Consider the following 20,689-nt stretch of genomic DNA (forward strand, 5'->3'; position numbering starts at 1 on the left):
CACAATAGCAAAAAGATGGAAACAACCTAGATGCCCATCAACAGATGAATGGATAAACAAACTATGGTACATACACACAATGGAGTATTACACAACAGTAAAGAATGGTGAATCTGCAAAGTATCTCACAACATAGATGAATCTGGAGGGCATTATGCTGAGTGAAACAAGTCAATCACAAAAGGACTAATATTGTATGAGACCACTACTATAAAAACTCATGAAAAGGTTTAAACACAAAAAGAAACAAGGTTACAAGAAAGGGGAGGAGTCGGGGTACAAAAACACTCAACAGACAATAGTTAAGCAGTAAGTTTGGTGAAGGGTAAGACAGTACACAATACTGGAGAAGCCAGCACAACTTGTTCAAGGTAAGGTCATGGAAGCTCCATGGACAAATCCAAACTCCCTCAGAGACCTAATTACAGGGCTGAGGGCAGTAGGGACCATGACCTCAGGGAACATCTAGCTCAACTGGCATAACATAATTTATAAAGAAAATATTCTACATTCTACTTTGGTAAGTAGCATCTGGGGTCTAAAAGGCCTGTAAGCGGCCATCTAAGATATTCCACTGGTCTCACTCCTTCAGGAGCAAGGGAAAATGAAGAAAACTAAAGACACAAGGGAAAGATTAGGCCAAAGGACCAATGGACCACAACTACCACAGCCTCCACCAGACTGAGTCCAGTACAACTAGATGGTGCCCAGCTACCACCACTGACTGCCCTGACAGAGATCACAGTAGAGGGTCCCAGACAGAGCTGGAGGAAAATATAGAACAAAATTCCAACTCAAAAAAAAACACCAGACTTACTGGTCTGACAGAGACTGGAGAAACGGTGAGAGTATGGCCCCCGGACACCCTTTTAGCTCAGTAATAAAGTCACTCTAAAGGTTCACCTTTTAGCCAAGATTAGACAGGCCCATAGGACAAAACGAGAAGAAAGGTGCACACCAGCCCAGCAGCAAGGACTAGAAGGCAGGAAGGGACAGGAAAGCTGGTAATAGGAAACCCAAGGTCAAGAAGTGAAAGCATTGACATGTCACGGGGTTGTTAACCAATGTCATAAAACAAAAGATGTACTAACTGTTTAATGAGAAGTTAGTTTGTTCTATAAACCTTCATCTAAAGTACAATAAAAAAATTTAAAAAAAAAACTAATTTTCACTGTAACCTCTCACCTAAAACACAATATAATTTTTTAAAAAAAGAACTGATGTGAGGATTAAAAAAAAGGTAACCTTTTCAGAGAGCCAAGCCTGTGGCTACATGGCAGTTTTTCTATATCATCAGATCAGTTTTCTGGATCTCTTCCTTTTAAAAAATAAAAGAAATAGAGTTTCATTGTCAAGGATACAAGGCTATTTGAATCTGGGGAGCCCTAGCAGACATGGAGCTGGTTTGGCCCCATAAGGCATGGATGAGAAGGGGTAAATGAGATGATGGGATGAGCATGGCTGCGGCAGGAGAGGCAGATGGAAGATGGAAGGGAGGTGGCGCTCACCACTGCCTCCTCCACTGGCTCCTCAGCCTGAGTGTTCAGTCCAGGTTCCAGTCCAACAGCTGGAGTAGCAGCAGCAGGGGGCTCCTCTGCTTTCGGCTCTGTGGGTGGAGCCTGTTCAGATTCAGCCTTTGTTTGTTTTGGGGGTTAGAGGAAAAAGATTCAACATGTGAACAGAGAATACTACAGAATACTGGACAATTCAGATTGCATTTGTCATCCCATAGGTAACTAGCTTCATTACATCTGTGCCAGTAAAAAAAAATTCCCACTATTGGCATCATGGGCCTTTATAGAATTGAAAAGTCTGGAGATGGACTCTAATTAAGCCTCTTGTTTTACCATCGTCAAGAACGGTCATTTCCCTCGAAGTTAGGCAAAGACTTACCACTGGGCTACCATTTTACTCACTTGCATCATTCTGACCACTCACTTCCCTATTTAGCAGAGAGAGAGAGAGATCCTAGGAGCTCCCACACATGCCACTTGGAAGGAATGAGGAAGCGACCATGAGCACACAGTTCTGGGACCTCCCAGATCTGTTGATATGTACAGCACCAAAATATCAAGGAGTCAGCCAATTTTCAAATTAAAATGAATTCATTTGCATTAGTTAGTCACTATGGAGCTACTAGGTCACTTCCAAGGCTGGGAGGAACAGGCCCAGCTACCCGGAAAGCAGCCACCGCTATCACTACTGCCTTGTTGTAATTTCCAATTCAGTCCCCCATTCCCCTTCTTCCTCCGACAAAATCCTGAGCAATCAGTTTACTTCATATAATCAACTAATTCTTTAAGAAGCCACGGGGCAGAATTCTCTGTTATATCACCCTTCTAATTGTGTGGGCATGAGAAAGGTCTTTTCGTTTTACTGTGACCTCTCTACACAGAGACATCATCCTGATTCCAATTATATGCTAAATAAGGTCTCTAGAATCTCTTAGCACAAGACCATTTTCATTTTAAAGTTAGGAATAACAAAGCAACCACAGTCCATTAAAAACATCACAGTTAATATATGTCATCAAAGCTACTGAGAATGTTCCCCTTTTCCCCATTTGTGTTACTATAAATCAGCATATTTGTTTAGCATGATTGTTTCATTAAATGGGTGGACACTAGAGGGCTCATCAAAAATCCCTTCCCATCAGAACACTTGATGAACTATAAAAAAAGTTAAAAAGTGTTTTGCCAGAAGAGTAAGAAGTCTTTGATTAACACTTTGGAGAAATTATTAGCTTCTACCAGACTCTCAGCATAAGCAACCAAAACAAAACAAACAAAAAAAACCCCACTTCTGTAGAGTCAATTTCGACTCATAGCCGCCTTATCGGACAGAATAGAGCTGCTCCAAAGGGTTTCCAAGGAGCAGCTGGTGGATTCTAATTGCTGACCTTTTGGTTAGCAGCTGACTTTTTAACCACTGAGCCACCAGAGCTCCAAAGCAACCACAAGACACCTGTATTACTTCTGTACGTGCACCTAAGTCAATGCGCGTGACAATCTCCATAGAGAAGTGATCGAAAAGTTACACTGAAATTACAGATAATAAAAGTCTAGCATTGGATAAATATACAATATATTTGTCTTGTGCCCCCACCAAACCCTTCATTGTGATGCATGCCATGATCACACCACCCTTCTTTTCGAAGGACATCATGAAATGAGAAGACAGTTTGGTAGACAAGTGCGCAAAGAAATTTGATATTTTTATGGGCTTTTATAACCTTTAAGAGGTAGTCTGACACAATTTTAAAAAAAGAATGCAATAAAATTCACTCCAATATGACTTTAGGAGTCCATTATGGGAGAAGACTTCACTTTTATTGTTCAAAAAGAATAATCTTCATGATGGAACAAGTATTCAGAGCAGCAGACTAGTACTGTAAGCTCTCATGGTGTGACCATACCTTTCGGGGAAGTCAAGGTGACTTGCTATAAAAGCCCGATCTCAAATGACCTGCACAATGGAGGACGCGAAGGCTAATTTGACAAACCACCAAGAAATCTGTCATCAGATGCTGTCCCCTGCGAGCTGAACCTGCACTGCAGACGTCTGAAGCCGTATGAGAAACCAAAAGAAGCTTCAAAACGTGAGTCAAATAAACACATTGCTGTACATAAAAAAATGCAAAGACAACTTAAAATGAAGAAAACATCCGCATCAGAGTCTGTGTTTCTTGAAAGTCCAAAGAAATTTTGAAGTTTTATATAAGGCAAGAATACCTAGGATGATTTCATAAATGAGTATACTTGCATTTCCTTGCTGAACATTTGAAATCGGCATTATGATGTAAAGAGGAGGCAGGACTGGGTATGTCCCCACATGTCATCACACCCGATATTACAATGTAGCACTGCAACAACTGACTTAAATTCCTGGGGAGTAAGTATAACTCACTGAGTGATGAGGAAGGATGAACCACGATAGCAGGATTGTCCATAGAATCAGCAACTCAAATTTAGAAACTGAAGTAACCCTTCTATTCCTTTTAGGATAGTGTAAAATTATAAACATTTTGTCAAGATAGAGTGAAAAAACAAAGAAAAACTGTGAGCAACATCTCCCGGAGAGGTCTAAAATAACCCTGTCAAAATTGTGCCCTGCTTCAACCATTTTTTTTCCCTACAAGATGCCTTCCTAGACAGATGCTGCAAATGGGTTTATACCATAGCATACCATGGAGCACAAGTAATGATATCCTATTGTTTGCTTGAGTAGCAATCATTGTACACTCATAGGAGAGACATATTATTTACATTTATTTGGTGGCAACAGGATGCCACAGTAGTTTGATTCTGAGACTCAGAAATGGAATTCTTCCTTCAGAGCAAAAAAGAGTAGTATAGCCGGCAAGTACATTTTCCAGTATCCTCTTCGATACAATGAAGGTAAGTCAGTGCAGAGGAAGAGGAGATGGGTTGGGAGAGTAGGGTTAAGGGTCTAGTCACATCCCAATATGGTATTTGCCTTGTAGTCCTTCTTCTTTAACCTTGGGAGAACTCAGTAATGAAAACTACAAAGGGCCATGGAGGCAACTCTGAGTCCTGGGCAAAGTATTTGTAGATTCCAAAGGGTGTAACTTATATTCAAGAGATGTCCTCTGGAGCCACAAGATGCAGGCGGGGGAGATGTGCAGCTGACCACTGACTTCAACCTCCACTTTGCTCAGAACTTTCAATCAGCCAAATGCCAGGAAGGTTTCCTGCTCCTGGGAAGGTCACATATAACCACCACTCACCTAGAGATGCAGGTTCACAGTGATTTCCTAGTTCCTCATAGACCAGAGCCAATGTTAGCAGCCTTTTAATGCTGGACATAATAAAGCTAAGTTCCCAAATAGAAAGATGGTGAAAGACGTCTGTTTCAGAGAATACATATCAAACAAGGGAAGAGGAGGACAGGCAAGGAAGCTACTAGAACCAGCTGTGGGGGCAGAAGGGATGTTCAGAGGAATTTAAAAACCATTGGCTCCTATGCCTGGATTGTTAAATGATAGGTGTGAGTTTAGTTAATTATGACCAGTTGCCTTTCCTTTTATATGAGTATTCCTCAATTTTTCTTAACCCATTTACAATTGATAATTAAAACTCATCCTCTAGCACGAGTATAACCCTTATCTTCATCACCCAGGCTGAGGAACACTACTGAAAGTGAAGAACGAGTCTCTCTGGCTCCATTATTAACATTAATAAAATGTGTATTTTATCCATTTAAATCTTTATTTGAAGGCCATGCAGACTCTGCCTTTCACCTTGTTACTCAAAAGGCAGAAGTACAACAATCTGTTCACAAGGTATTAGAGACACACCAGCCTTTGCAAAAATATCAAATTAACCTTGAAGACAAACTTCCCAAAACAGAATTCTTGACTTAGAAAGAAAATATCTAAAAAGAAAAATTCCATCCACTTAAACCCATCTGACCTCAAGGCAAAGACAAATCATTTCATTCTCTTCATTAATTCAGGGCCAACAGCTTCCAATGTGAAAGTCAGGAGCTGGGATCATCATATACTATCCTCTTGGGAAAACCAGTGAGCTGCAAATAACTGTCATGAACTAACCCCCGAAGAGCCAAAATCCTCAGTAGTGTATCACTGACAACCTCCCAGGTGACTTTGCTTAAGGTCTCTTCATTCAACTTTACTAGAAAAGTGCTGCTAAAAAGATCCCCATGATAACAACGCTGATCTTGTAAGGACCTCCTCTAACACCAAGAGTAACTCTGCGCTTCCTTCTCATCCCCTAGCTAAGTTGTTCTCTCTTCTCATCAGCAAATTAGGTGTCACATGTATTATTTTATGCTCTGCTAATGTCTTTACAGGAGTCCCTGGGTGGCACAAATAGTTAAGCTCTTGGCTATTAACTGAAAGGTTGGCAGCCCAAATCCACCCTTGAGGTGACTTGGAAGAAAGGCCTAGTGATCTAACTCTGAAAGAGCACAACCATTGAAAACCCTATGGAGCACAGTCTTAATCTGAAACACATGGGTCGCTATGAGTCAGCGTCAACTCGATGGCAACTGGTTTGGTTTAATGTCTCTACGCCGTAAAAAAAAAAAAAACCCATTGCCATCTAGTCGATTCTGACTTGCACTCTGCATTAATTCTTTCTATAACTCACAAAAACAAGTTATGTGATGAGAAATGAGGTAACTTCAGGTTCAAGAAAAAGCAAGCATCTATTGTGAGGCAGGAATTCTTGAGGCAACTTAATTTTCAATCCTGTAGTTTAACTTATAAACAAGTTGCCATGGAGTCAATTCCAACTCATGGTGACCTCATGTGTGTCAGAGTAGAACTGTGCTCCACAGGGTTTGCAATGGCTGATTTTTGGGAAGTAGATTACAAAGCCTTTTTTCCGAGGTGCTTTGGGTGGACTCAAACCACCCACCTTTCAGTTAGCGGCTGTGTGCATTAACCATTAGCAACATGGAGATATCCATGTCCTTGGTGGATTTACCATATTCCAATATTTAGATCTTGGTTGTTGCTGGGATCATGGTGCCTTTATAAATACAACCAACCAAAGTCAGAGGTCACAAGGAGATTTTACAGAAGCTTCCCCTCTGTTTTCTAGAAAAGAGGGAGCTAGAATAACCACATTCTGGATATTCAAGTCCTAGATAACCTAGAATGATCAGCTTACTTCACAACATGCAGTGGTAGTTAACAGCATCCCAAAAACACCAATCAAAATCAACTTACCACGTTAGAGATCATACTCTGGTCTGTCTGTACTGTGAATAATGATGTATCCTGGGGCTGGAAATTAGGAAGAAAATAGAAGATTACAAATTATTTAATGTCCTAGCTATTTTGTTAAAAAATAGGAACTCATGATGTAGCTAATAATATTAATAATAGCTAACTACATTCATGGAGAACTTAATATGTGCTAGGCTACCGGGCTAAGTGCTCATTCGATCTTGATAATTACCCTACAGTGTTGTTACTATTACTGTCTCCATTACTCAACTTGTAGTTGTGGGGTCAGGATATATGCTATACTCTTAATCACTATGCCATACCAGTGGCACAGTGGCCCATGTTTTAAAAAATCCCATCATTCTCAGCAGAGAGGTCTTGCCAGCAAATTGATTTCTTACCTGGGTAAATCCATTAAATGAACCACCAGAGACCTAAACAGAAATGGAAATCAGAGTGTGTTATTTCTTCATCACTTTCGCAAGGTAAGTAAATGCTCATTAGACAAACTGGAAAGTAAAGACCACCACAAATTTAAAATAATACAAAAGGCTGCTGTGAGCAAAAGTGCTTAGGAAATGCAAAAAGCCACACTGTATTATTATAAATAGTCTGACCAAAAAAAAAAGAGGGGGATTATTTTGTAATTATTGCTGGTATGTGGTTCAGTGTTATTTAAAACCCACTTCTTCAATGATACACGAGAAGAATTATGAGAGGTTAAACAGCTCTTTTTTCTCAGGCCACTGATAGAATTTTAGAAGCTTTTCCAGTACTTCTATCACCCATCTCTATTCAGAACAGCGAGGATGAGATTCCACAGTTTCAGTGGGCCTCGATAGAAACATTTCATATGGTTTTACTGGAGTGGAACCACTAGAAGCACAGTAAATTACTCTGTTCTGCTCTTGGTTTAGCATAGTTTTATTGCTTGAACAGTAAAAATGAAAGTAGGAAGAATAAACTCAGTCATGGGAGGGTAAAATAGATTTCATTAGTTCCTAACACAATCATCCTTTTTTTTCTTTTTTCTTTTTGGTCAATCTATTTGTGTTTGGTTTGCACAGATATCAAGAGGTACATGCCATTCTGTTAAGGGGATCAAGCAGGCTTCAGAGAAGATAGGTGATGGATAATGAAGTATGTGAGAGACATTAGGAAAAACAGAACCTACAGAAGTCTTTGGCTAGTCTATGCTACATACTGGGGTAGGTACCTCGTCTTTATGAGTCTCTATTTCTTGGTACAACAATCCATATCTTTGGTTAGCAATTTCGTCTTCAGATAAATCTGCATTGTTGGTGTCATTGTCTTGGAGTCTAGAGGAACTCTCAGGGCTAGTATTCCAGGAGGTTCCCAGAACCAATGGTCTAGCTATCTCTCGGCTTTGTTCCCAGCAGCTAGAAATGTCTTGCTCCCCACATACATCTGCTATTAAGTCCACCTCCAGCTCTTTCTTGTTCTCAACTATGTCTAAATGTTCCCAGCAGTTATCTAAGCTTACTATATCTCTAAGAGACCAGTGGTTAAAAGAATCTGGGCAACTGGCAAATCCACTGGCTTGGCCATCTGGTAGACTAGAGAATCCAAATATATCCTTATTATTCACTGCTAAATCCAAGCTTTGCTGCCAGATTTGACCTGGAGCTTTTCCTCCAGAGTCTGTCTCTGCAATTCCTGGCAAGCTAACAGTATGACTACAGTTCCCAGTCACTGTACTCTCAGACCTCTCTATTAATGAATCTTCTGCCTTACATGAACACCAGTCCCATCTGTTTGCATTAGTTCCAAGAGAAGAATTAAGGTCGGTCCTAGACTGAGCTGCCACTTCACGTTTTACTGATAAAACTACAGCCTGATTTTCATCATTGCCACCTCCAAAAGCATATAACACAGACTCACACTGAATTTCTTCAGTATCGGCAGTGCCCTGTGCTGTGTGATATATTATATCATGGTTAACATGGTCTATTAAATTTTTCTTTATGTCTTTTCTAGCTAAAGTCCATCCTTCAGGGCTGTTATCTTTAATATTAGAGACAGAGTCAGTCTGGAGAGGCGGATTCAAGATATCTGTATGACTGGAAGGTTTAACTCCAGAACCCTCTATAATTTCACAATTATTTATTACTACTGGAATCCTATCATCTAGTCCTTGGTCTCTGTTATTTTCAATTATTTTTAAGTACCCTTGGTCTTGCTTTTCTATTGTCTCAAAAAGATCTATTACCCTGTTTCCTCTGTTTTCACAAGCTTTCTCCTCAAATTCCTCTGTAGTTTCTAGTGCCTTGATATCACTAGTTCTAATGTCTACCTTTTCACATGTCTCCACACCTGCCCACACAGAATCTTCTATCTTCTGTTTCTCTTCCTCTTCTTCTGCCTTTTTAACTTCTTCATGATTTTCTTTGAACAGATTCCTAGTTTCCATGACTGGCATCTCTGGCTCGAGTGAAGATTCATAAAGCTGTTCCAACTCCATACAAGCATCTATGGAAAACCCAGCCTGAGGCTCAGGCTCTGGGGGCAGCTGTTCATCTCCTCCTGGTGGGGCTGGCCCCGGGACACGCTCACCCTGCTCAGCTACAGTAGGCCAGTGAGCAGAAGAAAGGTCTCCTGTTGATAATCTCATGCTTTGATCTGCTTCAGAGAGATATGCAGAGTCTTTCTGAGACCTGCCTTGGGTGATTTCCTGGCTGACACTGTCTGTACTAGCATCAGGGCCCCAAGTAAATGCACCCAGGTCAATTTGAGATCTTTGAATTTCTTCAGCCAAACCACTGTCTGGAGTTTCCTCCATGATCAGGTTACACAGGGAAAGACTTTTTGAAGAGTCAGTCTTTAGAGTACGCAAAAGAACAAAGGAAAAAAATAATAATAATAATAAGATGAAATAGATCATGGTAAGATTTGATGAGAAACATAAAGCTCTTTAGTAGGGTAGCTCCAGTTAAACAAAACTAGAAAGGGGTTAAATTAATTGGCTTAAGGTTAAGTCTGTGACAAGCAACGTCATGAGAAATAGCTCATTCTCAATAATATATCATGTATATAAAGTATATTAACTTAAAAAAAAAAATCCAGAATTTTCTGGAAATTTACCTACCGGTTGTACAAAATCAGTGCTTGTCTGTATGGGTTTAAAAAAAAAAAAAAAAGACAAAAGAAGAAAATTAACTGGCACATTAAATTCCCCCGATGTCCACAGTGAGCATTCTGCTGAAGGCTGTGGCTTTTTACTATCTTGGTGTTAAATTTTAAACCCAATAACTCATTTTGCGATATGAATGAGTTTTGCACCAATGCTACTACTATGGAATACGTACAAATGAAACACAAAGAAAGCCTCTGTCATTTATTTCCTAGCATCAATAAGGATGTTTTATGGTTAGTTTATCAATTCTTCTTCAGCAGACTTAAATGCAAAGTTTCCAATAAATAAACAAGCCTAAGAGCACCAGAAGGCCACAAAATTACAAGACATCATACACTCTGACACAATATCTGACTAAGGTCTTCACAAGACTCATCTCACACTTGGTTCTGCCCTTGAGGTAGGTGCCTGGATGGAGAATGATCTGCTGTTAACCACTCTGACTGCCTAGAGGCTTCCCCTGGTGTTCTACCCAAAACTCAAAAGCCATTTTCTGCACACAAGGAAAAACCACTGGGAAACTGAGAGGATTAATAACTATGAGTGATTATATCCAGAGAGCCATCATTTGCAATCTTGCTATTTTTATCATTCCTAGCAGGTCTGTCCTTGGAAATAGTCAAAGCTCTGTCTCCTAGATGATACCCTCACCCTCACTATACACTCCTCAGCTGGGGAAGGGAAATGTGTTATAACTCTAGCTAAAGATATGAAATATTGGAGGTATGGGAAATTAGCATCGTTCTCTTAATCTCCAAGAATACACAGCATTGAAGATTGACTCCAAATGTCCTGCATGTCAACTCATGCATCCCTTTTTATGAATACACAAGTAGAAACAACTCACTATAAATGATATCACTTAGTCATTGGCATTGTCAACCAACACTGTTTAAGAGCTTTTCTTGATGCTCCAAGGATGCTAAGTAGTGTAGTATAAACCTATTCCTATGATGGGAAGGGGACAGTCACCATTCCGTTTTAAGGGGAGAAAGCAGCAATGTTACTTCCAAACACCAGGCCCACAAATAACTAGATCTACCAAACTTTCCTGTTGCTGTCTCACAAAGAAAGAAGAAAAGATGAAACAAGTTGGGTTCTCAAGACCACAATCCAGGGCTTTTCTAAAACAGGGCAGGCAAAGGTCCTACCCCAAGGGATGTGTGGCTCTTTATGGGTGTAGTCCATCTCTTAGTATCATAGGAGATGTGTCTCTTTCCCAAATCTAAATTCTGGAAGTACTCATCCTTGCACATCAGATTAGCTGAACAAATAACAGTAATAACATCTACCTTTTATTAATATATGCAAGACATTGAGTTAAATGTTTTACAAACATTACCTTATTTATTCCTCACTCAACCATATGAGGTAGGTGTCTTTACCTTTATTTTCCAGATGAGAAAAACTGAGGCTTAGAGAAGTTTTACAAATTGCTCAAAGTCACAAGGTTATAAGTAGTAGAACCTGGCAAACCCAGGGCTGTCTGACTGTAAAGCTTAAATTTTAACCGATGAAGTTTTTTTTAATATAATAATGAAAAAAATTACTTGTTTCGTGTGCAGAATTGCCCATTCCTTATATTTTCTCGTCCACATTTTTCGTAAAAACAACATATGCACATGCCTTTCACACTCAACATCTCCTCTAGCCACCAATAACCACAGGAACAAGCATAAAGGCTCATAATACCAAACTCTTGACAGTTGGCCATCCAGAAACCTGGCCCATTAGCACTCTTTTCTTCATCAGTTTCCAGATTCTAGTAATGCCAGGAACCTGCAAGGGCCTGATGATTGTTCTAGGATAATAATTATCATTAAAAATGTAACAAGGGTTACCAAATTTCTAGGGATCCAGAAGCATCAAAATGCATAGTTCTTAGTGCTCTTACCGTCCATAGGTCCCAGGGCAATGTCTGAAAACAAACAAAAATACTGTTAGGTATACAAAACCCAAAAAAAAAAATCTGAGGTGATAAAAAGTCCTTGAAATAAAATCGTGAACACTCTCTAAAAGTTTAGTCCAGCACTGTTCAATAGAACTTTCTTTCATGATAAAAACATTCCATATCTGTGTTGTCCAATATGGTAGCCACTAGCCACATGTGGGAGCCCTGGTGGCGCAGTGGTTGAGAGCTCGGCTGTTAACCAAAAGGTTGGCAGTTAGAATCCACCAGCCGCTCCTTGGAAATACTATGGGGCAGTTCTACTCTGTCTTATAGGGTTGCTATGAGTCTGAACTGACTCGACGGCAATGGGTTTGATTTGTTTGGGTTTTTTTAGCCCTATGTGGCTAGTGAGCATTTGAAATATGATAGTATAACTGAAGAACTAAGGTTTTATTTTGCATAATTTTACTTAATTTAAATTTAAATATACAATGTGGCTAGTGGCTAACATATTGAATAGACTGCTTCTAGTTAATCAACCTTTCCTTATACAAATGGATAACTATATTTATAACACAATGAATGAGGCTACTTTAACACACACACACCTACACACCCCATTAGAATGAAGTAAGAAAGGTGTCCAGATATCAGAGCTTATAACGTCTTCTTTGAGGAAATGCAGATCCTAATCATTGTTGACGCTATCCACCTCCTCAGGCATGTGTGCACACACCCACACACGCATTCAGGATGAGGACCACGAGGACGTATTACAACTAGTTTGCTGGTAAATATACCCTGGAAGAGTAGTTCCTCAATATGTCAAAATATAACACACAGCTCAATTAATTGCTAATCATGCAAATTAGCAGGATGCCCCCTAACACACATAGATGAATTAGACTTACTACTGGCATTTTAATTATGAAACTTACTGATCCTGGAGAATGAATCCAGATGGTTCAAACGGCTTCCACTGTGTGTGGGAAGAGTGGGGGCAACCTCTCTTTCTTACTTCCTTTGTGATTAAGAATTCCTGCTAAAGCCACATCCTTTTCTACCTATGTCCTTGTGACTAGACCGGATTCATGTTTATGCACTTACGTTGATGCAGTAAATGTAAACAACAAGCTATAGACTCTGGCACTCCCTTCTTACAAATATGACTGTTACAACAGTTTCCAGATCAGATAACACATCTCCTCTTATGTGGATTCTGTAGGAGAGAATGCGGGCCCTAAGGTTCTAACTGATATCACCCACTGGATCTGCACTGGCTCTAACTGCACTGCACGTCTGCCCTGCATCTCTGTACAGCTTGGTGGTCTCCTGGATAACACCCACTCATGAAATGACTGAGAAAGGAGAGTGGAAAGCTCTATTGAAAGCTACAATTTTAGGAGCTTCTTCTGCATCTAATATGCATTTTCTAAACATCCAGATGGTTTATGTTTCTTTGCTTCATATTCCTTAAGAATCACAGATCAAAAAAGCCACTACACATCTCCACATAATGCAGGCGGCACCAATGGATTCTCCAAAGAAAGGCAGCCATGTGAGACATCATATTTATCAACGCTCAGCATCGCGAAAGGATGAGCTAGCTTGTGTGGACAGACTGCAGAGATCACAAGATAAAGTGTTCCACCCGCAGGAAGAACATCAATTTAAAACATGAGGTCAAGTGATGGGTAAGGGAGATCCCTGTGAATGAAGGGGAAGAAGGCCAGCAGAACCTAATGCATCGTGCTTCTCTGTCAACTTGGCCTAAGACGCTTCTTCTCAGCACGAGAGATGTGATTAGAGCTGAACTGCAGGTGACTCTGCAGTGAGGCAGCTCAGTTACAGCCACTGAGAAGCCGGAGTAGTTTATTACCTGGCCCCAAGGGAAGATCACAGGGGTGAGTACAGCTTTCCCTAACTGCAGTAACTCATTTTCTTCAGAACTGAGACATTTGAAGATTCAACCAACATTGCTTAGAAAATAAAAAATTGTAAAAGAATGCCTTAGCCCTAAGTCCACACAAATTCCTTGATTTATGGGTTAATCGTGAATTGACATAAAAAAGGCTTCTCTCTTGATTCAAGTTTACAGACAGAACTGCTGTTGATTCTCACCCTTAGACATCAGAGCATCCACCATGAAAACTTTTTTTCTGCCACTAAAGTAGCAGAAAGTAAGCAGAGGAAGTTCCAGGATTTCTGCTGGTAGTCTATAAAATGAGAAAGCTCTGAGAAGGAAGTATACCGAGTTAGATGTACATTCATTTTCTATTTTTCGTGGCTATTAAGGCAGGTCTCTCAACTCGCTGGCAATTACTACTTTGGCATTTCCCAAAAATATGTTTTAGAGAACACTATTTTCAGTGAATGATAAGAAGATTTTCATTAAAATAGATTTCACTGTTTGGGAAACTCTAAGTTAAATAAACCTAAAAAAAATTTTAATGCAGGACTTCTTAGAGCCTTTAATACTCTAAGGTACATCAAAAATCTCACAGAAAGGAGTTAACAGATAGAGTTGCCTGAAATATGCATCTAAGAGATTCATTTTTTTGCAAAGCACCTTTAAGGCTAGTACCTGGTCTACTTAATTTCCTGTTTTGGTGACATTTTACACTTTTACTATTCCTATTGCATAATAGGGAGGCCTTTAGAAATCCAATCGCATTCTGGAACAAAGCACAGATTAGAGAGAAGCCTTATTTATTGAGATTCATAATGAGCTGTCTGTTCCCCAGTGGTTTACTGGGATGTTATCAAGAAGGCTTTAAGAAAAGGGAATTGAGCTGGGTGTTATATCCTAAGTTGAGTTTTTTGATATACCTTCATTAATTTGAAGTATACTCTTGCATCTTTGGATTTGCCCAAATTCAAATGTAAGTTCCCAAATATATCCAAAATACTGATATAAACAATGACTCTTTAGTCAAAATTATTAGTTAATTCCCTTCCATTCGCATGGATAACTGTAAATTAACTATACTCCAGAGGAACTACCCACAGGTCATTGCAGCACACACCACCAGTATCCCTCTGACAGAGAATGCTATTGCAATAACTTTTGCAATGGGAGAAATGTTGAGACTTAGGAAGTGATAAGCAAGGATAAGCTTGGGTAGGTAACGCCAACTCTACATCAAGCCATAATCCAGATCAAAAGAGGGAAGCTGCTGCAGTGTGGAGGCTGAGGACATCAAGTTAAAAACTATCAAGGCTGAAAAACAGTTCTTCCAGGGCTTAATCTCATGGTTATTTCAAACATGCCTTAATTTGCATGGTGTGAGGAGGCAAAGTAGAGAAAATAGTAAGAAGATGAAACCCAAAGCCAAAAGAAAGAGCTTTATTCAGGGCAGGCATAAACTGTATCAGCCAAACCTGGATACTTCTGAGCATGAAAGGGAGCATGATTAATAATTACTTTGTATATGGTTGGTTACCCAGCTCTATGGGAAGAGAAAGCTAATGGTAGAGGGGAAGGTTAGATGAATTGATATTAATATCATCCTCTTTCTACTCCCATTAGTCATCTAAGAAGTAAAATAGATAAAAGTCATTTGAAAGGGAGAGTGATCACTGAAAGATGCATCCATTATCTTACTGAGCTTATTTAAGATTCACAAAATATCATCCCCAGACATGGAAAAGAAACACTTGATACCTGAGACATGGGTGAGTGGGTCACACCAACAGAACCCACGGATGCTGCCTCAGGCTTGAACGGGTCAAAGTCCAGATCTAGCAAAGTCTCCTCTTTCTTCACTTCAGGGACTTCATTCTGTTAAAACAAAGCAAAACAAAATATGCATCAGCTTGACTCTGATAAGAGCTCATGATATAGCCCATGTATAATCTCTCTAATACCATCATTCAGTATCTCCCAGACATACCTGATAGTTTACCATTTAGGTGGCACATCCGAGTGCCACCAGAGTTGCTCAGCTAAATGTGGTGAGAGGGGAAATAGTCAGCTCTGGCCAAGTACAGCTTTGTTGCCCTGGGGCATGTCCCAGACTCCAGTTCTTGTCCTTTGTCCTGCTCTAAGTCCAGGCAACAAAGAGAATGTCCGAGAGATGTTCCCTAACTCCACCAAGATCCAAAGAATCTCTTTCTCTGTTAGCTCCGAGGGCTCAGGTGACCAGATAGACAAAGTGGACTAAGACTTGGACGCATTACAGTAAGCTAAGGAAACAATCATTGTCCACTGCTGACCTGATTCCTCCTGCAGCAGACTATCTTGATTTAATTATCATATGATCCACTCTTGATCCACAATATTGTTTGTCTCAGCTGTGTGTATGTGTATATGATGGAGGGAGCAAAGAAAGGAGGGAGGGCAGAAGACAGAGAGCCGTGTTCTCCAATGTTCACTGAAAAATGGGCCCCAGGCTAATGACATGCTTGGATTAGAGAGGTCAGCCCAATAAGACACAGAAAATCCTGCTATTATAATAAAAAAAAAAAACTATAATACTGAAAATTAACATTCATCCATTTACTTGGGGTATTATGATTTAGGAAGATAACATGGGCTTGAAGTTGGCCTAACCGAGGCTCAAGTGACATAGCAAGGGGCAGAGCTGTGACAAAGTTTCCATAAAGTATACACAGTGAAGAGATGTGAGGTCAGTTTCATACAATCTGAGGTACACGTGTTTGGTATTTTATATAAGCTTCATTTCTGACCATCTGTTGCCTAGAAATTAAAAAGTTACTAATTAGGATAAACTCATTGCCATCAAGTTGATTCTGACTCATAGTGACCCTGTAGGACAGAGCAGACAGAACTTCGCCATAGGTTTCCAGGGAGCGGCTGGTGGATTCGGACGGCCGACCTTTTGGTTAGCAACCAAATGCTTAACTACTGCACCACCAGGGTTCCAACTAGTGAAGTATTATATAAGAATAAAAAAGTTTAGATAAAGACTTTAAAGAACAGGAGTTATTTTAATTAATATTTGATCTTAGGCATAAATGTAAAAAAGAATTAAAAATGTATGAAAACCTTGGGGACATAACAGATACTACTCTTTTTAGTATATCCACATTCACTGCAGAAGGGAAACTGCTTATATATCATGTTACAGGTCTTGACTTTTCTATTACTCCTCACATATATATATATATACATATATATTTAAATTTTGCAAGGATAATGCTCTCTTGAGATCCTTTCTTTCTTTAAAAAATCACAAAATTATCAACTGACTCCCTTGGCCCCTATTCCAAAAGGCTCATTTTTCACCAAATTTTATATCAGTACAGATTATATTGTTTTTAATTTGGCTAACACACTACACTTAGGCACTAGTCTAATAGCTTTACACATATCAATGTTAACTCGTAAGAATGCACTTGAGTGCAGTCTAATTATGACCACCTACTATTGCCTTTAAAGCATTTACTTTACCGTATTCCCCAAACTGCATTTTATCTGTACTGTCTGATTTATTCCTTATGTTAAACCTAAGGGCAGATGGCACCATTTCCTCCATAAGGGATTGGAGAACGGGGCTGAGGGGGGTTGTCTATCGCCCCGGGTCCCCCAGCTGGAACACAGGGGAGGCAGGACTGTAGTCAGGCCCCTCCAACTCAAAGTTTGTCCAGACTGCCACTGAGACCCTCATCCCACAGGGGACGGAGGGCCTGCAAAGGAATTCTGAAAGACACACAGTGGTCGAGCTCTTCATAAAAATTTAGGTCACAAAAATGTGTCCATCAATTACTTTATGAGCCCAATGAGTTAATCCCCTCATAAAGCTCAAATGAGATTTTAGAGATCGAGCTGAAAGGCAGCATTGGACTATAATGGGTTATATTCAGACTTTGATTTTGATATATCTAGGTTTGTATCCCAGTTTCGCTGCTTGCTAGCTGGATGGCCTTGGGCAGTTAATACAGCTTCTTTGAGCCTCAGTTTCTTTGTGTATAAATTGGGAGTACTAATACCTAGTAGCTGGACAATGAATAAAGAAGACCGAAGAACTGATGAATTTGAATTACAGTGTTGACGAAGAATTTGAATACACCACAGACTGCCAGAAGAATGAACAAATCTGTCTTGGAAGTAGAGCCAGAACGCTCCTTAGAAGTAAGGATGGCAAGACTTCATCTCACGTACTTTGGACATGTTATCAGGAGTGACCAGTCCCTGGGGAAAGACATCACGCCTGGTAAAGTAGAGGGTCAGTGAAAGAGAGGAAGAAGACTCTCAACGAGATGGACTGACACCGTGGCTGCCACAATAGGCTCAAACACAGCAATGACTGTGAGGATGGTGTAGGACGGGGTAGTGTTTTGTTCTGTTGCACATGGGGTCACTATGAGTTAGAACCAACTCAGTGGCCTCTAACAACAACAATACCTAGCAGGATTACCATACGTAATAAAGATAATAAATGCACTGTACATAATATACAGGAGATATTCAAAATAGAATTTGGAGTTATTGATGTTATTAATTACTATTAATAACAACGTATATATCTGACTGTAAGATTACTGTCATAAAATATCCATATACCAATTTGGGTGCCTTCAAAATGGTGTAACTGTCTTCTTCAGACTCAATTTCTATTTGGTTTTGTTCACTAAACCTTGAGAGTAATCCCTCAAAGCACTCTTATCAAAGAGTATTTTGACAAAACTATGAAAAGAGCAAAACGAAGAGATCTCACCTTCCATGAGAGAGACCCAGGTTCAATTCCTGGTCAATGCACTTCATGCACAGCCAGCACTTTTCTGTCAGTGGAGGCTTGCATGTTGCTATGTTGCTGAACAGATTTCAGCAGAGCTTCCAGTCTAAGACAGACTAGGAAGAAAGGCCTGGCAATCTACTTATGAAAATCAGCGAATGAAAACTCCATGGATCACAACAGTCCAATCCTGTTGTGCATGGGGTTGCCATGAGTCAGGGGCTAGCTTGACGGCAGCTAACAACATTCATGTAGTATTCCTTTTTAAAAGCAGGGAAGCCCTCACAACTCTGTCATCACATGTTGAAACACAGTGAGATGTAATCTCCCTAAACACAAGAGAAAATTAATTTTTTCCTATTCCCTATATTACATCTTCATTAATGTAGATCTAGTGGTTCCCAACAATCTTCAGCATTTTGGGAACTTGATCTTAAGGGGTGTTTTACCATCAAAAAGTCTAGAATTTTAACCTGGAATGTGCCCTAAGAAAGGAGAACAGATGTCAAAATCACAGTGAAGGAAAATCATCCAATGGAAAAATATTACCAATTAGAATATTGTTCTATGCTAACTTCATGAGATATCTTCTCCTGGGGATATCTAAATTCATATTTGAAGGTACTGGATCTCTTCCGGTATAGGTATGCAATGCGAACATAAATGCATATTCCTACCCGTGCCGTGGCCTCACAATAGGTGGAGTTTACTTCCCATTCTTGAGTTGGAGTTGACCATTTATTATGATTTGGCCGATGGATCTTAATGAACATGAAGCAAGCAAAAGTTTTAAATCGCTTGCATGGTTGATTTTTTTTTTTAATTTCTGCCATTTACTATGAAAAGCACATGCTTGGGTAGCCACTGGTCCAAGGAGGATGACAGACACATACAGCAGATCTGGACTCAACCTGCAGCTTGGAGCCAAGTTCAGCTGAACTCAGTCTAGATCAGCTGACCCTCAGCCAACCTCTAGACTTACAGAAATAAATACTTATTATAAGCCACTGAGTTCTCGGGTGATTTCTTAAGCAGCAGCATTATGGCAATAGCTGGCTTATAGTGTTATTTAATTTTTAATGACTTTAGGGAAACAACTGACCCAGCTATTTATAAATCTCAGTATATGACACCTGATTGTTACCTATTATGTATCAAAAAAATGGGATGTTAGTATGGTTCATTAAATGAATTACTGAAATAAGTAGTCAGGAATTTACAGTCTGGCATTCCCAAGGAACATGATACTACATTTAAAAAACAGATGTTTGTTTCCACACTAGACACACTGCAATGATGTCCTGACCTAAGTAAATGAAGATGATTAACCTTTGATAAGTAAGGCATGAATTTGGGGCTGTTGGTATTGACTGTTTTCCCCACAATGCAGAAGAACCTAGTTGCCCTTGTGATCAAAAGGAGCCAGTGTAACAATAAGATTTTACTTTCTAAGAGTTGAGAACAGTATAGTCTGTGGCCACATTACTTAAGCAAAGTTCACTGCCCGTCACAGGCATAATGATTATGGTAACAATAATAATTATTAACAAAACAACAACCATCTGAAAAAGAAACTGAGAAGTACATTCCTTAGTTAACTAGGACAGGACCACGCAGCAAGTAGATGGCAAAGCTACCAATTAAATTCAGGTGCATCTAATCCCCAAACTTGGATGCCTGCTATGACCTGCCATGCTTCATTATGTCTAATTACACACTGCCATCAATGTAACAGCTAAATATGAAAACTTCTTAATGGTGACTTAAATGGGATGCAATTATAAATGGTCTAAAACTTTTCCATTCGGGTATATTAATATGTAAGTGAAGTAAGCTCTGTTGTTGTTACTAGTTGCCATCAAGTTGATTCTGACTCATGGCGACCCCAAGTGTGCAGAGTAGAATTGCTCCATAGGGTTTTCAAGGCTGCAACCTTTCAGAAGCAGATCACCAGGCCTTACTTCAGAGGCACCTCTGGGTAGGTTTGAACTGCCAGTCTTTCAGTTAGTAGTCCAGTACCTAAACATTTGTGCCACCCAGGGACTCTGAAGAAAGCTCTAAACCAAAAATTGCATTTCAAAAAAGATAAACGTTAAGAGTCCGGCAAGATGGCGGTCTAGGCAGAAGCACCACGCCGTCCCTCCACAGCAAAGATCCAAAAAACTAAGCCAAACAGAGAATCAACAATCCTGAAACCCTAGAACATCAAATGAAGAGATAAAGAACTCAGC

General features: G+C 39.8%; 1 protein-coding gene across 2 annotated transcripts in view; it reads right to left on the reverse strand.

Moving 5' to 3' along the window:
* Positions 1–20,689, reverse strand: part of AMPH (amphiphysin) — a 291,962-nt gene that overhangs the window by 27,372 nt on the left and 243,901 nt on the right. Inside the window, exons 12-17 of one of the 2 annotated variants that reach the window (XM_004383949.1) lie at positions 15,425–15,541; positions 11,764–11,787; positions 9,822–9,845; positions 7,117–7,149; positions 6,716–6,772; positions 1,509–1,634 (exon numbers count right to left, since the gene is read on the reverse strand). In XM_004383949.1, the coding sequence (XP_004384006.1) occupies positions 1,509–1,634; positions 6,716–6,772; positions 7,117–7,149; positions 9,822–9,845; positions 11,764–11,787; positions 15,425–15,541 (381 nt within the window). The remainder of the gene's footprint in view (positions 1–1,508; positions 1,635–6,715; positions 6,773–7,116; positions 7,150–9,821; positions 9,846–11,763; positions 11,788–15,424; positions 15,542–20,689) is intronic. The other variant, XM_004383950.1, reaches the window with a different exon arrangement.

This window comes from Trichechus manatus, unplaced genomic scaffold (genome assembly GCF_000243295.1).
Source record: "Trichechus manatus latirostris isolate Lorelei unplaced genomic scaffold, TriManLat1.0 scaffold00114, whole genome shotgun sequence".
NCBI classification, from domain to species: domain Eukaryota; kingdom Metazoa; phylum Chordata; class Mammalia; order Sirenia; family Trichechidae; genus Trichechus; species Trichechus manatus.